Here is a 19,506-nt window from a genome sequence, read left to right on the forward strand (position 1 = left end):
AAAATTTAGAAGTCCAACTCACTATTGATGTTACTAGGCCTTTAAAATTTGGAATTGAAGCTTATGAAACACCAACTGTATCTCACTGGCTTGAATTTTCTTATGCTCTCAATGGTATTAGATTCTGAAAAGTCTGTAGAATACTAGATCACCCTTCTCCTCCTTGTCCCATTCCTCCCACACCCTCAAAATCTCACAATAACAACTACAAAAGCCTGCCAACCCCACAACCTTTACCACCACCCCAAACTGCTTATCAAAAAACTGTTCAAGAAGGGAGAAATCTCATTCATAGAGGATACACAGATGCTTATGCTGCAGCAGCCTTTGAAATCAAAATGAGGAATGCTAAGCAAAAAGAACTAGAAAGGGATATTACAAATTTTTCTCCCTCATCCTCCAAACACCTTACTTTTGGAGCATCATCTAGAGCTGATCCTAACTAACCCCACACAGATGTCATTGCTTGCCAAATCAGGAACAAGAAACTAGATCTTTCCAAGAAAATTTCTATCAACTACAAGAATCAACACTCAAAGATTAAGCTCAAGGAAGCATCTAGAGCCAAACACGCTCACTCACCTAACACCAATGCCTCTCAAGCTCTAGATCCAACCAAAGTTTTCCCAGCAGTTCCATCTCAATCCTTACCAACCTTGTCCCAAATCAAAGAAAGGATGGATGCTGAAAAATCTAAGCTCAAAAAGAAGGCTTGGAAGGCTAGAAAGACAATTCATGTCTTTGATGAAACAACCCCTCCCACTGACCCTGATACTACTCATGGAATTGGCGAGATTCATATTATGCCCAAGAGGAAAAAGCCAACGCCTGCTGATGTTTCTATCGAAACCAATGAAGCTGATAACACCAAAAGACTCAAGGATTATCCTGACAATTATGCTGAACCGCTGGACTCAAACACTCCCTATATGGCTAATGGTGATGCTGGCACCTCCACATCAAACTCTGAGGTATATATCACTATCTTTTTCCATTATAATCATAGTTGCAAGAAACACTATCACAACACTATGCTCTATTGTATGCTAATTTACTATGATCCCTTGGTTAGAAGGCCTACCTCAAAATACCCCTCTGTATCCTATTTCTGGCAGTTCTTCACTTCAATAGCTTGGAACTTCCAAGGGATAGGGGAAAAACATACCAAGAAATACCTTAATGACTTGTTGAATAAGTTCAACCCTGACATCTGTTTCATCTCTGAAACCAAACAGAAGCATGCCAAACTTACAAAAACTATGCAACAACTTAATATTCAAAATTATTGGCATGTTAATCCTGGAGGGGATAGTGGTATAGCTGGAGGCCTAGTATTGATATGGAAGAACAATATAGATGTTGAGATCCTGGATCATTCCATTAACCATATCAATGCTATAATCAAGCATATTAGTGGCCCTTCTTGGTTTTTCACTGGTTACTACGGCAGCCCCTATGACACTAAGAGTAAAGTTACTTCTTGGGAAAACCCGGAGTACACAACTTCTAATCACTCCCTCCCTTTGTTGGTCATTGGAGATTTCAACCTCATTCTGCATGATAATGAAAAGTACAGTACCCAACCACTGGATAATGTGGAAGCTAATCTTTTTAGTAACAAAATCATTGATTTGGATCTAAATGATTTAGGACGCACATGCTGTCCCTTCACTTGGTCAAACAAGAGAAGTGGTCCTGCTCTCACTGAGCAGAGATTAGATAAAGGATTTGCCATTGAATCCTGGCTTCTTCTATATCCAAACTCCACCATCTCTAATATCCTAGCTATTAGTTCTGATCATCACCCTATTCTCCTTAACACTGATCCTACTTGGAGCACTGGTAAAATTCCTTTCAAATTCTTTGGTCCTTGGTTAGACCACAAGGATTGTAGGGATATAATTGTTGAATGCTCGCAGAGAAATTTATCAGGTTCTAGTGCTTTCCTCATATCCAGAAAGCTCAAAGACATTAAGATGAAACTAAAATTCTGGAACAAGGAAGTGTATGACAATATCAAAACCAATATTGAAGAAAGTAAACAACATCTAAAATGGTTACAAGGAAACTACTTCAAACAAGATAGAAGTGAAGCTATAAAAGCTGCAATGCAAGTTCTCAGAGATTGGCAAGACATTGAAGAAAAATTCTGGAAAGCCAAAAGCAGAGATCAGTTCATCAGATTGGGGCACAAAAATACTAATTACTTCCACAGAGCTACAAAATGCAGAATAATAAGAAATGGGATAGCCTCTATACAGGATAGTGCTGGAAACTGGACTGAGGATTATCAAGAAATAAAGCAATGCTTCACTAACCACTTTACCAAGATGGCTACTGCTGAAAATCCTGCTATGAATCATGAAATTATAAATTTGATACCTACTTTTATAACCAACTCTGACAACAACAATCTCAACAGAATTCCTGACAAACATGAAGTCAAGGCAATCCTTTTTAGTATGGCCAAAGATAAAGCTCCAGGACCAGATGGTTTCCCACCAAACTTCTTTCAAGACAACTGGGATATTGTGGGAGAAGACTTGGTTAAAATGGTCCATCACTTCTTCACTTCTAGGCATCTTCTCAGAGAAATGAACTCAACCTTCATATCCCTGATACCCAAAATAGATAACCCATCTTGTCCTAGCCATTTCAGACCTATTAGCCTCTACAACACCACCTACAAAATCATATCCAAACTTTTAGCTCAAAGAATGAAACCATACTTAAACAAAATCATCTTTCCCTACCAATCTGCTTTCATTCCTGGAAGACAGATTGCTGACAACATAGTTATTGCTCATGAAATCATTCATTCCATGAGAACCAGAAGATGCATCAAAGGTAACAAAGGTAGCATGGGGATCAAGATTGATATGGCAAAAGATTTTGATAGAGTTGACTGGAAAGTCCTTCATACCATTATGACAAAAATTGGCTTCAATTATGATTGGTGCAATAAGATCATGCAATGCATCTCCACGACTTCTGCAGCTGTTCTAATAAATGGTTCTCCAGATATCTTCTTCAACCCTTCCAGAGGGATCAGACAAGGGGATCCCCTATCCCCATACCTCTTTCTTTTCTGCGTGGGAGCACTATCTAGAACTTTATCTCATGCTGAAGAATTGGGAATTATCTCTGGAGTAAAAATCTGCAAGAATGCTCCATCAATAAACCATCTTCTCTTTGCTGATGATTGTATGGTCTTCTGCAAAGCTAATACCACTGAAGCCCAAAACCTCAAGGATATCCTCAATATATTTGGGGACACCTTTGGTCAACTGATCAACTTCACTAAATCTGGTGCTTTCTTCAGCAAGGACACTGATCCATCTTTCATGCCCATAATCTGCAAGCTATTAGGAGTTCAGGTTCTACCTTTAAATTATAAATATTTAGGTTTTCCTCTATTTACTCATAGAAGCAATATTCAATCCTTCAGACCAGGGATCCATAATATGAAGATGAGACTCTCAAGTTGGAAGAATACCCCCTTAAACCCAGCTGGAAGAGAGGTCTTAATAAAATTTGTCACTTCAACAGCCAGCATTTACCAAATGAACTGCTTCAGAATACCAAAGCAAACCTGTCAAGATATGAACAAGTTAGAAAGGGACTTCTTCTGGGGGAAGAACTTGGAAAACCCCACTGGTTATTATCCTAAGGCTTGGACAGCCATATGCAAACCTAAAGATCTTGGTGGATTAGGATTCATGAACATGGAACTTTTCAATATCTCCATGATAACAAAAATAGGATGGAGATTGGAACAGGATAAAGACTCTCTATGGTTCCAATTGATGGATGTCAAATACTTAATAGGAAGAAATGTGCTAAATATAAACACCAAAGCTAAAGATGGAGAATCTTGGATATGGAAAGGAGTTCTTGAAGGTATTCAGAACATTCAGCAGCATTGCTTCTGGAGAATAGGCAATGGCAACAAAATAAGAGTCTGGGAGGACATATGGATACCTGATTCAACTGACAAGCTCACAAAACCTGCAAACTTCCCAAATGATATTCAACTTCTAGATCATTTAATGACAGATCATAAGGAATGGAACATTCAGCTTATTCAACAGACCTTCAATCCTAATATTGCTCAAGCCATCTACGCTCTTGTTATTCATCCCAGGGAAGAAGACAGTATGCAATGGAATCTCAATAACACAGGAAAATTCTCTGTTAAAGCTTTGTACAAAGCCAAAATAGAGAATCTTTACAAAAATGACCAAGTAACAAGAGACTGGGGATCTATATGGAATATGGAAGTTGCACCTTCCATAAAAATCTTTCTCTGGAAATGTGCTCATGAAATCCTCCCAACTAATGTTAAAACTTCCAGCATCCTTCACTATATTGATCCCATATGCAAAATATGCAAAAGTGGGGAGGAGACAATGACACATATGTTCCTCAATTGCCTAGCTGCTACTGATGTTTGACAGCTTATGTTTGGTGAAAATCATGTTCTTTTTGATCATCAAACACTTTTCATGGATTGGTTCAATTCTTGGTTTCAACATACAAGAAATACTGCAAATATCAGCACCTATGCTGCTACTTGCTGGTTTATTTGGAAGGGTTGATGTGATCTAGTCTTCCAAAACATCACACCCAATGCTAAGAAAACCTCTCTTAGCATTCACCAACACTTATGTGACTATAAAAGAATCCACAATTTGACACATCATGCTCTGAACTCTCGGGGGCATACCTCTGACACTGGTATTCGAAGAGGAGACAATGGATTCCATGTTGGGATCCCTCAGCAACAACAGGATTATGGTTACATAATCAAAATCTGCACTATACAGGATCCTAACAGTAATCAGTTTTTCTCAGCCCTAATTATTACTGATTTTGCAGGCAAATATGTTGATCGCAGAGGACACAAAGGCCATTGGGGAGCAGGAGGAGCCACATGAGGAGTTGAACTAGCTTTTGGATGGGCTGAGGAAAAGCAGCACATGAATATAGAGATACATGCTGAAACCAATGAAATTCTGGAACACTTCAATGCTCTCTACATTAAAGCCATCAAAGGAAGATTCACCAGAAACTACCACAGGGAAAAGCAGCTTTTGAATGTAGAAAACAATTTAAACATTAAACCAGTAACTTTTGTTTTAACGGGTCTTAAACTTCTTCATAGACTCCAAAACTTGCAAGCTTTAAATTTGGCTATTGTCTGTAAGAACCTTAGCAGTGGATCAGATGTTTGTCTAAACAATGATACCACTAGCTCCATAATGTATCACTTCCCTTAGGCACTGCCTGAGTTTTCTTTAAGAAAAATAAAATTCTAGATACATTCAATTTATACGTCGGCATAATTTAAGCGTATTTGCAAAAGAAAATAAAACAGGCTAACGAACATGATAAGCTAAAAATATGGAAACGACAAAACTCGACCAGCCTTGTTGTTCTTTGTACATCAACATGTCTGCTCGTGACTCTTCCGCCATGCCATCCATCCCATGAATCAAAAATAGTAACCATATCCCATGATTAGCTAGCTAGAATCTAAAGACTAACAATATCGGTTGAAATTTAACCCACGTCATTCATTTCCTAAAGACATTCACGTGTCTGTAAATAAACGGTGTATACAATATTTGTTCATGTGGACTTCTACCGACCAATTCACTCTCTCTACCTTTCAAATAGGAACATCTTCCCTTCCCTCTATCTGTATATATATATACACCATCTTGAGGCATACTATGTCATCAGCAAAACAACTTGCTCATCCATTTATTACCACTACAAGAGCCTCTTACATTCTTACATCAAAAGAAATCAAAACTTTTAAGTAATCTCATATTTTTTAAATTAAATATAATGGCTGCTTCAGCATCATCTGCAGTGTACCACTCTATCCTGTCTAACAATGTCAACCGTGTTCAAATCCAAACACGGAGAAACGCTAGCTTCAAAGTTTGCTGCATGGCCGAGGATAATAAGCAAGCTCCAATTTCAACTCCCACTTCTCCACCACCACGTGCTGCACCTAAGGTTCGTTGCCTCGATTATACTGGTATATTTATCCTTAATTTGGTGATTATTTTTTCATCTAGCGCTAACGAATTAAATCTTTTTAATGATCTGCAGATGAGTACAAAATTTACAGATTTACTAGCATTCAGTGGGCCGGCACCTGAGAGAATCAATGGTAGACTTGCCATGATTGGGTTTGTTACTGCTATGGGAGTAGAACTTGCTAAAGGTACTGATGTTGCAGCACAGTTGGGTGATGGAGGACTACCATGGTTTCTATATACATGTGTTTTGCTATCCGTGGCTTCAATTGTCCCATTGGCTCAAGGTGTGAGTGTTGAATCGAAATCAGACGGTATCATGTCCTCCACTGCTGAGATGTGGAACGGTAGAGCAGCAATGCTGGGTTTGGTTGCATTGGTGCTCACTGAAGTTGCCAAGGGAGGAGCTCTCATATAAATTACATGATTTTGATCTATTTCAAGTACTCATTCTTGGCGTTTTGGAAGGTTAAAATTTTACTAGGCCCCTTGTAAATGTTTTTGATCATCACATATATGAAAAGTTGTGCTCGCCTTTATTAGTATATGTTTTAGCCAATAACAAAATCATTATAATATATCTCTCCCCATCAGCATGGACGATTTTTCAAGTGAAATTGGTAAGTGTGTGGCCAAGTATTACTGTGGATAAACAGTAAATCAAGATGGTAAATTCAAAAAGGACCCTCACCCACCCTTCGTTTTAAACCACTCAATCAAGATTAAAAAAAAAAAAACAGCAGTAAAAGCTTTTATTAGGATATATACTAGTAGTCAAGGTCATGTTGACTTGACTATCATAGTCTGTCTCTCAATGTATAAATATCTCTCATATGTGTTTGTGTAATCTACCGAATTAATATCTTTTGTAATAACAATACTGTAATTACTGTGTAATAACTTTCTCATGGTATAATTGAGGTCGATCTGGGATTAACTCTATCACAACAAGTTTTTCAATAAGTTTCTTCCACAGAGTGTGATTTAATCACGATTTAGATCAAATACTTAAAAAAATTCTGATCTTCGCCCATTTCTTGATCCACAATTTCAGTCATCTTCTTGATTTCTTGGAATTTAGGGTTTTTCAAATACGTTTTCAATATCTTCAACAACAACAATAACAATTTCTCATTCTTTCATTAATTTTTCATGCCGAGTACTAGAAGAATGATGAATAATCTTCAACAACAACAACAATTGAATCAAGATGGTAATCCAGTATCTTCCGCTGCTACTGCTTCTGGTAATGGAGATTCATGGTATTTATCTTTACCTTTTAATAACATTGGTAATTTCGTCTCAGAAAATTTAGATCATACCAATTTCTTGTTATGGCGTGATCAGTTTGAGTCTGTTTTAATTACTATGAATCTTTATGGATATGTGAGTGGTGAAATTGTTGAACCTCCTTCAGAAGTCACTATTAATGGTGTTACCAGTGTTAATCCAAGATGGGTGTACTGGAGAAAGGAAGATCGTTTTGTTATGAGTTGTCTTAAAGCAACATTTACAACAACAATTTCAGGGGATGTTCTTGGAATGAGTTCTGCTTGCCAGATTTGGCAATATCTTGAAACTAGTTTTAGGTCTCAGTTTGGTGCAAGAGGAAATTTGTTACGAAATCAGTTGCATGGGTTAAGAAGAGGATCTCAAACTATTAGTGAATTCCTACATAATTTGAAGACTATTACTGATTCTTTGGCTGCAATTAATGATAGAGTATTTGATGCTCATATTATGATGTATGCTCTTAATGGTCTTGGTAGAGATTATGATACTTTTGTTATAGATGCTCAAAATCGTGATACACCTTAATCTTTTGGTGAATTGAAGGCTAGATTATTAACTCATGAGAAGTGGATTAGTGATCAACATCAGGGTCAAGAAGCTGGTTCTGGTTATCATACTAGTAATCCTACAATATTTTATGGGAAGAATATTCACAATGGTGGTAAAAATGGTAAAGGTAAATCGAAGAATTTCAAGAATAATGGTTCAACTTCAAAGAATGGGTCTTTTTTCAAAAGTGGTGTTGGGTCTACTAACTCAAGTGGGGCTGCAAGAAGACCATTTGTGAATTTCTCCACAGTGGAGCTGCAAGAAGACCATTTGTGATATTTCTCAGTGGATATTTCTGATGGAGCTGCAAGAAGACCATTTGTGAATTTCTCCACAGTGGAGTGTCAAATATGCAGGAAAACTGGTCATTTTGCAAGTAGATGCTTTTTTAGGTATCATCCACCAGTTACTAATACTAATGCTCAGTCTTCTAATGTTGCTAGTGTACAAAATGTGGAGCAAGCTTTTAGTGGTGTTCAGGTTAATTCAGCTATGTGTGATGATCCTTCTAGTGCTGCTTCTACAACTTGGATTTCTGATTCAGGGGCTTCTAGGCATATGACTGGAGAATCATCAATTCTGCACAATACTTCTACATACAATGGATCAGACAAAGTGGTGGTTGGCAATGGTAAGACTCTTGTTATTTCTCAAACTGGTAGTTCTATACTCCATACTTCTAATGCAAATTTCAAACTAGATAACATCTTACTAGTGCCAGAAATAGCTCAGAACCTATTGTCAGTAGCTCAGTTTACTAGGGACAACTGTTGTTATTTTTTCTTTGATCCTTGGAGTTATGAGATCAGAGATTTAAGTTCTCACACAATTTTGGCTCAGGGTAGAATGATCAATAACTTGTATCCAATTCACAATTTGTCTTTTAACTCCAACTCTCATTTTACATCCTTTCTACTATGCTTGCTTCTTCTTCTATTTGGCATAATAGATTAGGTCACCCAGCTAAGAAATTTTTTCATTATTTGAGTTCTAACAAGTATATTTCTCTGAATTCTGAGTCTTCTGATTCTCTTTTTCATCCATGTCAAATTGTCAAAAGTAAAAGACTTCCTTTTCATCTTTCCAATACTCATGAATCCAATCCTTTAGCACTTGTACGTTGTGATGTTTGGGGTCCATCACCAGTGCTTTCTTATGCTGGCTATAAATATTATATTTTTTTCGTAGATGATGCAAGTAGATTTCATTGGATTTATCCAATGAAGTTGAAAACTGATGCATTAGACTGTTTTGTTCAATTCAAAAATCTTACTAAAAATTTGTTCTCTACAAGAATTCTTTGTTTTCAAACAGATAATGCATGTGAACTTGCAAAATCAGTTTTTAAACAATTCCTAGATTCCAAAGGTATTCTTTTAAGAATTTCTTGTCCAAATACACCAGAAAAAAATGGTTTGGCAGAAAAAAACATAGGCATATTACATAAATGAGTAATACCCTACTTTTTCACTCTTCTTGTCCAAAATATTTTTTGTTTGATGCCTTTCTTACTGCCACATTTCTTATTAATAGAAATCCTTCTCTTGTTTATCCATGAAATATCCTTATGAGATTCTTTTTCATGTTTTACCTGACTATTCTTTTTTGAGAATTTTTGGTTCCACTTGTTTTCCATATCTTGGACATTATAGACCTGATAAACTTTCTCCAAAGTCATTAAAGTGTGTGTTCATTGGTTATAGCCATATGCATAAGGGTTATATATGTTTTGACCCTATTTCTAATAATATATCTAGACATGTCATATTTGATGAGACTTTTTTTTATTATGCATCTCCTTCCTCTCCATCTGTTCAATCTAGAGATACCATACAAACTTATTCTGAGTTAGAATCATCAGATTCTGCTATTATCCCAACTATTACTCCTCGGCCTTCTGTTGTCACTAGATCAATGCAAGGAATTTCAAAACCAAAACAGTTTCCTGATTTTGTGAATGATCATTCAGTTAAACATCCCATTCCAAATTCTTTTACTTTTTCATTGAATACTATTACGGAGCCAAATTCTTTCAAAGAAGCATCTAAACTTGTACAATGGGTAGGATCAATGAAAGATGAAGTTGAAGCTCTTAGGCTAAATGACACTTGGACTTATGTCTTACCAGAACCACACATGAATATTCTTGGTTGTAAGTGGGTTTACAAGGTAAAACTTAAAGTTGATGGAACTATAGGTAGATTAAAGTCTAGATTAGTGGCACAAGGATACAATCAACAAGATGGAGTGGATTGTGAAGAGACTTTTCACCAGTTGTAAAAACTACAACTGTAAGGGTTGTCCTTACTTTAGCAATTACAAATGACTGGATAGTTAAACAATTGGATGTGCCCAACGCTTTTTTACATGGGTATTTATCTGAAGATGTGTATATGAGATAGCCTTCAGGTTTTACAAATCCAGATTTTCCAAATCATGTGTGTCATTTAAAGAAGTCATTATATGGTTTAAAACAGGCGCCTAGGGCCTGGTTTCACAGATTTAGTACATTTTTGATTTAGTTTGGTTTTAAGAAGTCAATGAATGATACTCAATGTTCATATATATAACTGACAAAGATATGATGGTGTTATTACTATATGTTGATGATATTTTGTTGACTGGAAATTCTACTTCATTTATTCATCAACTGATTGTGTCTCTAAGTAAAGAGTTTGTTATGAAAGATTTAGGAGAACTTCATTACTTTTTGGGGATTGAAGTTTCAAGATCAGCTGATGCTTTTGTTCTCACACAGCAGAAATATACTTTAGATTTGTTAAGAAAAGCTAAAATGGTTCAGTGAAAACCTTGTGACACACCAGTAGCTAAGGGTAAGAGATACTCTATTCATGATGATGTTTTGTTGGAAGGTCCTTTAGAGTATAGAACAATAGTGGGAATTCTTCAATACTTAACACATACAAGACCAGACATATGCTTTGGGGTGAATTATGTTTCACAATTTGTGCATGCTCCTACTGATCAACATATGCTTCTAGTAAAGAGGATTTTGAGATACTTAAAAGGCAGTTTAGGTACTGGTATTTCTCTACACAAATGTGATATCCATTCATTACTAGCTTATACAGATTCAGATTGGGCTGGTTGCCCTGATACAAGAAGATCCACTTCTGGGTATGTTGTTTTCGTGGGAGATTCACTTATTTCTTGGTCTTCAAAGAAACAACCAACAGTTTCAAGAAGTTCTGCTGAAGCATAGTATAAATGTTTAACTGCAGCTGCTGCAGAATTACAATAGCTTACTTATGTTATGTCAGATTTGAATATTTCTGTATCTTATCCTTTGCAGATAAATTGTAATAATCAAAGTGCAATTTTTCTTGCTTCTAATCCTGTTTTTCATGCCAGGACAAAACATGAGGAAGTAGATTATCATACAATCAGGGAATTAGTTGATGAAGGCACTCTTAAAGTAGTTCATGTCAGATCTGAGGAGCAGCTTGCTGATGTTTTTACAAAGGGATTATGCTATCCTACTTTCTCAAGACTCTCATACTTCTGCCACAGCTGACACTTCTTATGATACTGTTGATTCTACTGAAAATTCTACTACTGTTGTTACCTAATGTTTTTGTTCAGCCTTTTCTCCTTATTGTCACATGGGCTCTTGTTGAGCATATGTGTTTCTACATAACTTTGGCCCTTGTTGGGTGAGTTATGACTTTTGTTAGGTATTGCCATATTGGTTCTTGTTGAGCATATGAGTACTTCACTTAAACTCTGAACCTTGTTGGGTAAGTTTTTCCTTTTTATTTTTGTTCAAACTTTTCCTTTTCTGTCTGCAAAGTTTGAGGGGGTACATTAGGATATATACTAGTAGTCAAGGTCATGTTGACTTGACTATAGTAGTCTGTCTCTCGATGTATAAATACCTCTCATATGTGTTCGTGTAATCTACCGAATTAATATCTTTTTTAATAACAGTACTCTCTAATTACTGTGTAATAACTTTCTCAGTTTTGATATCTTCTTTCTTTCCGTTCAGACAGCCGGTCTTCAGCTGAAACTCGAGAGAGAGGGAGAGAGCTTGAAGACGAAAAGGTTTTCTCAGATTCAGATCTGTATAAACAGTATACTCACTACCTTATTCGAAATATAAGGATCATAACCATTTCATTTTATACTCACAGTTTTCAATCTTAGTGTTTAGATTCAGTTTATTTAAAGAATGGGTGAAATCGAAGTTAATAGATCTGAGACAGTAAGCATGTTGTTGCTCCTAACTAAGGCAATAGTAGTAAAGAAGAGGAAGAAGAAGAAAGAAAAAGAGAAGAAGAGGGTTTATTCATCCCTTGGTATCGGCAGAATCGGAAAAACACCCCTTAAATCTCTTTCCGGAAATTCTATTGACGATATCACTACCACATAAAGAGCCATTTCTGTAGATTCTGATGTATTTAGGGATGTTAAATGTTTAATTAAGACATGCACATACATCGGGATGACGAGGACTGATGCTCATTAGAAGTGAAGCAGAGAATTGCTAATTGAAGACATTGGGGAATGATTATTTCAAATGTTCATTTGTCATGGAGAGTTCATTCGGACATTGAGATGGTAGTATTGGAAATGGGTTTATTGCCTGTTATAGTAGTATCGGAGTCATTTGCTTGCCTCTAGTATTTGCGGACATCCGGAATCCATCTATTTATGCTATGGAGGAATTGGTTCTTTGAATGGAGGACAAAGAGCTGCAGGCCTACGGTGTATTGACACAGTTTTGAGAGTTGAAGTTTCTGTTGGCGCTTCGCAAGATTTTCCCTCCGATTAGCTGTGCGGAAGTGGTATGCTAATTAGTATCGAAAGTCGAAGAGTTGTTACTTGCTCAAATTTTTAAGCTTCTTGATGCCTGGATCATGCTTTAGCAGTTTCAAAAGGTTACTTGCTTAAAGTTTTTAAAGGAGCTGGACCATGCTTAATTTACCAATCCAAACTCTTAATTGCTCTATCATCAACCGAACAAACGAAGATAATTGAATTATATTCATAATATCAATTACATCAGATACACTTGAAACCAATTTATGCATGCTGATTTACAATTCAAAGAGTCTTTTTATTGTTCTGTTAGAATCCATGGAGAACCATGTACCTTGGCGATTGTTATTCATCTGCCTCAATATAATGAAACTAATGTAAATTAACATGGTTCAAAACAATGACTAATTACTTGGAAAGTAACACAAAAATGCTTACAGAACAGAATATCCTCAGCTACAAATTGATGAACTTCAACATCTATCAGTTCTGAAATTGAACAAGAATGCAATTATGTATGGTGCTAGAAAAATAAAAGAACATATAGAACAAGTTAGAGATTTAACGTATATATGATTTACTGTTGATCTTTGCACACATTCCGAGTCTGCTAATACCATTTACTTGGATAGAGATCTGGATTTTCCAATGCAAACCATTTCGCCGAACTGAAAAAGCACAATTCTCTCATCACATATATTACTAGCCTAGACATTTTGCAAAATTCATGAAGATATTCGTGATGGCTTTAGTACTTCCTCTAACCACTCATCCAAATCTTGTTCATTTTATGAATCACTCAAATAAGGCTCAAATTCTTCAGATATTGAATCACTTTCTATTGTATTCTATTTTTAGGATAGATTCCTTATTTAATATATTTCCTAGTTTATAGGTCTTTCCTATATTGAGAATATTGAGCTCTATATATACCATCAGCTGTGTAACCAATTGAGTAACCTAAATCATAAGAGATTCTTTTATATCTTTATCTTTGAACTTGGTATCTCAGAGCTAGGGTTCTTGAATCATGGGCAGTGATTCAGAACTATATGAGAGATCTGGCAAACTAAAACAAAGAGAAGATGGAAACATCTAACAAATCTTTCCCCATTATTGTTCAATCTGAAAGTGTAGCATTCAAGGAAGGAATTATTCTTGATGAAACGAACACAAATCATGGTTGTGTATTCCGATTAAATTAATCATGGGTTCTCTTGTGATTAGTTTAATAGAGAATTTTTGGATTCAAATTCATGTTTTTCATGTGATTTGTTTTTCCAAAAGAAATCCTTTTTTTTTTGTGAAAGTAAGGTCGCTCTTGTTGTTCTTTCGCGAATGACATAAAATGGGGGAGAGTTCTTTTGAACTTCCGCTAAATTTCCATATCTTTGTGGGGAGTGCGGCTGTGGAATATTTTAGGAGTTATCTTGTATCTTTATAAACTCCTTGATGAATGCATTTAGCTTCGGCTTTATGATTGCATCTAAACAAAGTTGATATGTACTTTTCTTTGGTCTTGAAGCGTCTCCATGAAAATTTTATTAGGATCCCGTTTTTGTACCTTTGCAAATTTTATTGACAAAAAGGGGGAGAATTAATATGTAGTTCTCACTACAAATACATATGGTTTTCGGACCAATAGAAAAGGATAAGAGGTATCTAAAGTGTATTAAATATAAGATTTAATTTCATAGATCATTAATCATAGGATCGTTGAACTTAATGATAATCAAACGATAGTTATATGCAAGAATAGTTTATACGAAATACCTTGTAACGCCAATCCATCGTAGATCGATCATCTTTGGAGCAGCTATAATACCTTGTGGAAATCATGGCTTCTCTCTCTTGACCTTAGCCATAATGAGTAATTCCTTTGATACAATAGTGATGGTTATTGTTTCCCTTTCATAGGTAGAGAGGACAAAGTATCTAGGGTTTTAGTTATATCATTAGATCTCCATCGTCCATCAAAGAAGAGATATAAAGGAAATAATCCCAGAAATGGTAACCGATATAGTTTAGCAATATTCTATAATTAACACAATTATTACATGATCCAAAGGAATATTCCTATGTATAGAAATATTCTTACATTAAAATGCTAAATTACCCTTATACAAACTTAATAATTCTAACTATCTAAAACAAATACATAGTTAAAATACGAGTCTGAAGTGATTTAACTATGAATTTCTTCATAGTTGAAATGATAAACCCATTGTTGTTGATGTTCCCAAGAATCGATAGATTTGGTACACCTACATAAACCGATTCTGGGTTGATGTGATGAACATCAACCACAATCAGTTTACGTAAATGCACACATCAACCGGTATATTAACCATGTTTGAATTTTTGCATAAACCTTGAAATTTATATCATTATATTATAGAGAATGAAAATACGAGTTGAACGTAAAAAGAATGAGGCCATTCCGACATTGGACGAAGAAGTTATGAGTGAAACAGTCAAAGAAATACTAGATTTACAATCGGTTTACGTGGACATTTATGTAAAGATTGCAGCGAAAAAAAATTCACAGAAAAACTCTTGAATTTTACAATCGGTCTTTGTTTAAGTCTTATAAAACTAGGGCTGACAACGGATAAATATCCGTCGGATATTGGCCATACCGATAAGGTTAAGGTTAAGGGTTAGCGGATATCCGATATCCGATAACATCCGACGGAACCCAAAAATTTTGATCCATAGGTTAAGCTATCAGATATCGGATTTTTATCCGATAAAATCCGGTAACAGTATTAAATGTTCAAATCAAGTACACCCCTAGGTTTCTCAAACAGAACCCATCACTAGACTACTCCTCTTCTTCACTTTTCATATATTCACTCGATGAGTTCTGTTTTCTTTGTCTAAAATCACAAAAGAAATCCGCCAAAACAAATTCATAAATCAGGCATCTTCGCATACCCAGGGGCATAATAAATGTCAAAAACGAGATAATGATTACTTGCTCTTGAATCCCTAATGACATCAAAGTTAATCAGATGCAGTCCCGTAGCTTTGCTCAACCCTATAAGATGAATTAACATCTTATTCTTGTGATTCGTAGAAATAAGAACAAAGTTGAGGTAATTCAATAATTCCAGTTAATTCATCTTCAGTTGTGGTAGTATATATCGAAGTATCAGAAGAATAGGATGTAGCGGTTGGAGTAGGAGAACATAGAGATGAAAACGACGTTGATGGTGATAATGAGGGTGATGTTTCTATTGGTGATGGTTATGATATGGAATTATTGAAGTTTCTCATTGTTGAAGCTTTAGTAGCAGCAGCTTGGATATCACGAGGTGATTTAGAAGCTGGACGAGGTAATGAAGAAGCGAGTTCTGGGAAATTAAAAGTTAACCAGATGCAGTCCCGAGGTAATGAATCCCTAATGACAGGGCGACAGATAATACCTAGGGGTAGGAAATTACAAGTACACCCCTAAGCTATCGGATGCCGGATATTAACCTAACGGAAGCAACCTATTCCGATTCCGATAGGCTTAAGAGGTAAAATCCGATAGAATATCCGACTCTGATATCCGATATGTCGGATTAAATCCTATAGGATGCCGGATTTTCGGAAACGGATATCGGACTTCGGCTATCCGTTGCCAACCCTATATAAAGTGGTTCCTTGCATGAACGTATACCGACTCTGGGTCGAGTTTTTTTTTTTTTAATTATTTTTTTCTTCATGTTTAGATGATGAACCAAAATTAGTTGATCTGTAGGTTCATATGATTAAACATCAATTAATCAACCGAATTAACACTAATTAATCAGGAATGAATTAGCCATTGAGTAAAATAGTTGGATAAGGGGTAACATATTTAACTTCTAAATATATGTTTTGTCTCGTAGTGACAGGCCCAATTAAAATGTCTAGGCCCCAAATTAGGAAGGTTGTTCTATAGAGAATGTCTCTAATGTTTTTATTTTTCAAAAACTCTTAGTGAATCGCCTAAATTGACAGAACCAAAACCGCAACTCACAGAATTTTCGATTGGCCCAACAAAAAGTGGCCCCCTGTAAACTCCATGTGGGTGGAGCCCACCACTATGTGAGGGGGGCGGTTTTTACCTGGTTCAAATAAGCAGTTCATAGAAAATCACAGTTTATTTTTTTCCATGAGACTGACAAGTTCCCTTCCCTTGCCCTTTTGTAATGGTAATATAGATATTTCTGACTACAAAATTAACATATTTCTCAAATTCATTTCTTACCCGATTTGAGTGTCATTTTTGAGTTTAATTTTATGCACACTCTTCTAAAAAATATATATTTGGGGCACACTCTTCTAAAAAATATATATTTGGGGCATTTAAAACGGTTTTGTAAATGGTTTTGTTCTCATTTGCATAGAAATATGTTACCCAAACATATTAAAAAAAAACTTTTTTCTTATAAAACAATGTTCGACCCTTAGCAAATTTTCAAACAACGTCCAACTTAAATATAACGATGGGTATTAAAACTACTGGAGTTTGGCATCCATGGCATTTCTCTGTTGACAAGATTATTTTTTTTTTGAAGCAGAAAAGAATTTATTGATAAGTTACTCCACTAGATACTTGAAAATAAACATTGTAAATTACTTGCTAGAATTCTCAGAGTTAATAGAATCACTAAAACTGATACTTATTTAGGAACACCATTATTCTTTAATAAAAATAAAACTTTTAACTATCAAAACATGTTAGATAAAGTTTATAACAGAGTTCAGGGGTGGAAAGCCAAATTTCTCTCACAAGCAGGAAGAACTACCTTAATAAGTTCAGTGACTAGTGCTATGCCAATTTATCAGATGATGTGTTTTGCTTTACCAAACAAGACTCTAGATAAGCTTAATGCTCTTCAACGTGATTTCTGGTGGAAGAAAAATAAGAAAAATAAAGGAATATATATAAAATCTTGGGATTCTATGTGTATTAGTAAAGAGTATGGAGGTTAGGTATTAAAAATCCTCATAAATTTAATTTAGCTTTATTAACTAGGTTAGCCTGGAGACTAGTAGAAAACCCAAACAAACCGTGGAGTATCATTCTAAAATGTAAGTATTTTCCAAAAACAGGACCTCTAAACTATAAGAAGAAATCAGTTAGATCTTGGGTGTGGACAAGTATATGTAAAACGATAGAAATAATCAAAGAGATTATAGCTAGGAATTAGGAAATGGAGAAAACATAAACCTTTGGCAAGACAGATGGCTTAGCAATGGAGATATTCCAAAACCTAAAGGAACTCATAATATTACACAGTTCACAAAAGTGGTTGAGATAATTGATAACAATGGAAATTGGAACATTAACTTGATAGAGCAATTGTTTGATGAAAACTATGTAAAGGAAATAAAATATTTAGAGCCTTTCTCTAGCATAGATGGAAAAGACAATATTAAATGGTTAGGAACAAAAATGGATGTGTTTCTGTTAAGTCTGCATACAATTTTATAGCAGATACAAATAACTTGCATGAAAAAGTAAAATGGAGAAAAACTTGGCATCTTAATGTTTTTCCTAGAGTTAAAATTTTCTTTTGAAAACTCTCAGTGAATGCTTGCCAGTTCGAGAAATCATAGGTAGATATGTGCCAATTGATATTAATTTCCCTTTGTGTAATGTTACAACAACTGAAAGCATAGATCACTTATTATCGAAATGCATATTCTCTGAAGCAATTTGGAGAGGTTTATCTTTAATATCATTTTTCTATAAGGCTGCAAACAACTATAAAGATTGGTGTGTTCAATGGTTAGAAGATAAGAATATAGATGCAGAGGAATATCAATTTTCTATAAACAAGGAATATCAGTTTTCTATAGGGACACTTTTGCTCTTATTCTTTGGCATGTCCGGAAATATAGATGCAGAGCTGTATTTGATAAAATAAAACCATGCCTTGAAAAACTAATAGAGTTGATCAAAAAAGACTTGACTGACATTGTGTCTTGCAGTAATAATAGCAGTATTAATATAAAGAAAAAGGCTTTGGGAAGTGTTTTCCATCCAGGTTGCAAATTGAATCAATTAGAGAACAAGAATAATTGCACTTACATCTTATCTGATGCAGCTTATAAGGAAGAGTCCAAGAAATTTGCTTATGGTGTGATTTATATGGATAATAATGGTGACATTTGTGATTTCACAGGAGGTACAGGAAGCTGCAACAGTTCAGATGAAGCAGAAGCAAGAGCCTGCAGGGAATCTACCAGATGGGCAAGAAAGAAAGGATTAGATAACCCAATCTTTCTTAATGACAATCAAAGCATCATAAATGGAATGAAAAACAAGTTTTTTGTTGTTGACTGGAGAAGTAAAGCATGCTTAATGAAAATATGGGAAGACATGATTTTTTTTGCTAATGTCTCCTATTACTATATAAACAGAAATTGTAACTATCTAGCAGACAGGTTAGCCAAGTACCTAGTGAAATTAAATGATGTTGTAATAGACACTAGTAATATGGAGGAACAGAGTAAAGCTACATGGATAGCAAAGCTCTGTGAACTCAACCCTATAATATCTTTCGCTTAGTTTTTATTAAATTTCCTTTTATCAAAATAAAAAAAATAAAGTAAATATTGAAGTACGACGCAAAAAGTAAAAAATTGTAAATACTACCTACAAGGCTACAACCTCCAGTTGAAAACGGGACCCTACGTTTTTCCACTATACTCATCTTCAAGATAAAGGTTGTTGATATCCCGGAACTCCATTATTGATTGTACTTCAGTTGTAGTTGTAACTTATCAAAATCACAGACTAAAATTCAGATATATAATCAACAACAAGGTATGCAATAACACTTGTGAATCT

The 19,506-nt window shown here is 35.3% G+C and overlaps 1 protein-coding gene across 1 annotated transcript; it reads left to right on the plus strand.

The window, feature by feature from the left end:
- Positions 1 to 5,748: 5,748 nt before the first annotated feature.
- Positions 5,749 to 6,595, plus strand: LOC113314798 (early light-induced protein 1, chloroplastic-like). Its single transcript, XM_026563267.1, has 2 exons — positions 5,749 to 6,027; positions 6,124 to 6,595. The coding sequence occupies exons 1-2, from the start codon at positions 5,854 to 5,856 to the stop codon at positions 6,466 to 6,468; spliced, it is 519 nt and encodes a 172-aa protein (XP_026419052.1). The 5' UTR covers positions 5,749 to 5,853; the 3' UTR covers positions 6,469 to 6,595.
- The last annotated feature ends 12,911 nt before the right edge of the window (positions 6,596 to 19,506 follow it).

Source organism: Papaver somniferum, chromosome 1 (genome assembly GCF_003573695.1).
Source record: "Papaver somniferum cultivar HN1 chromosome 1, ASM357369v1, whole genome shotgun sequence".
NCBI classification, from domain to species: domain Eukaryota; kingdom Viridiplantae; phylum Streptophyta; class Magnoliopsida; order Ranunculales; family Papaveraceae; genus Papaver; species Papaver somniferum.

Excerpts from the sequence above, each read along its gene's own strand:
- LOC113314798 (XM_026563267.1), top strand. The coding sequence starts at position 5,854 with ATGGCTGCTTCAGCATCATCTGCAGTGTACCACTCTATCCTGTCTAAC. Across the intron at positions 6,028-6,123 it reads CACCACGTGCTGCACCTAAG|ATGAGTACAAAATTTACAGA; the intron begins GTTCGTTGCCTC and ends AATGATCTGCAG.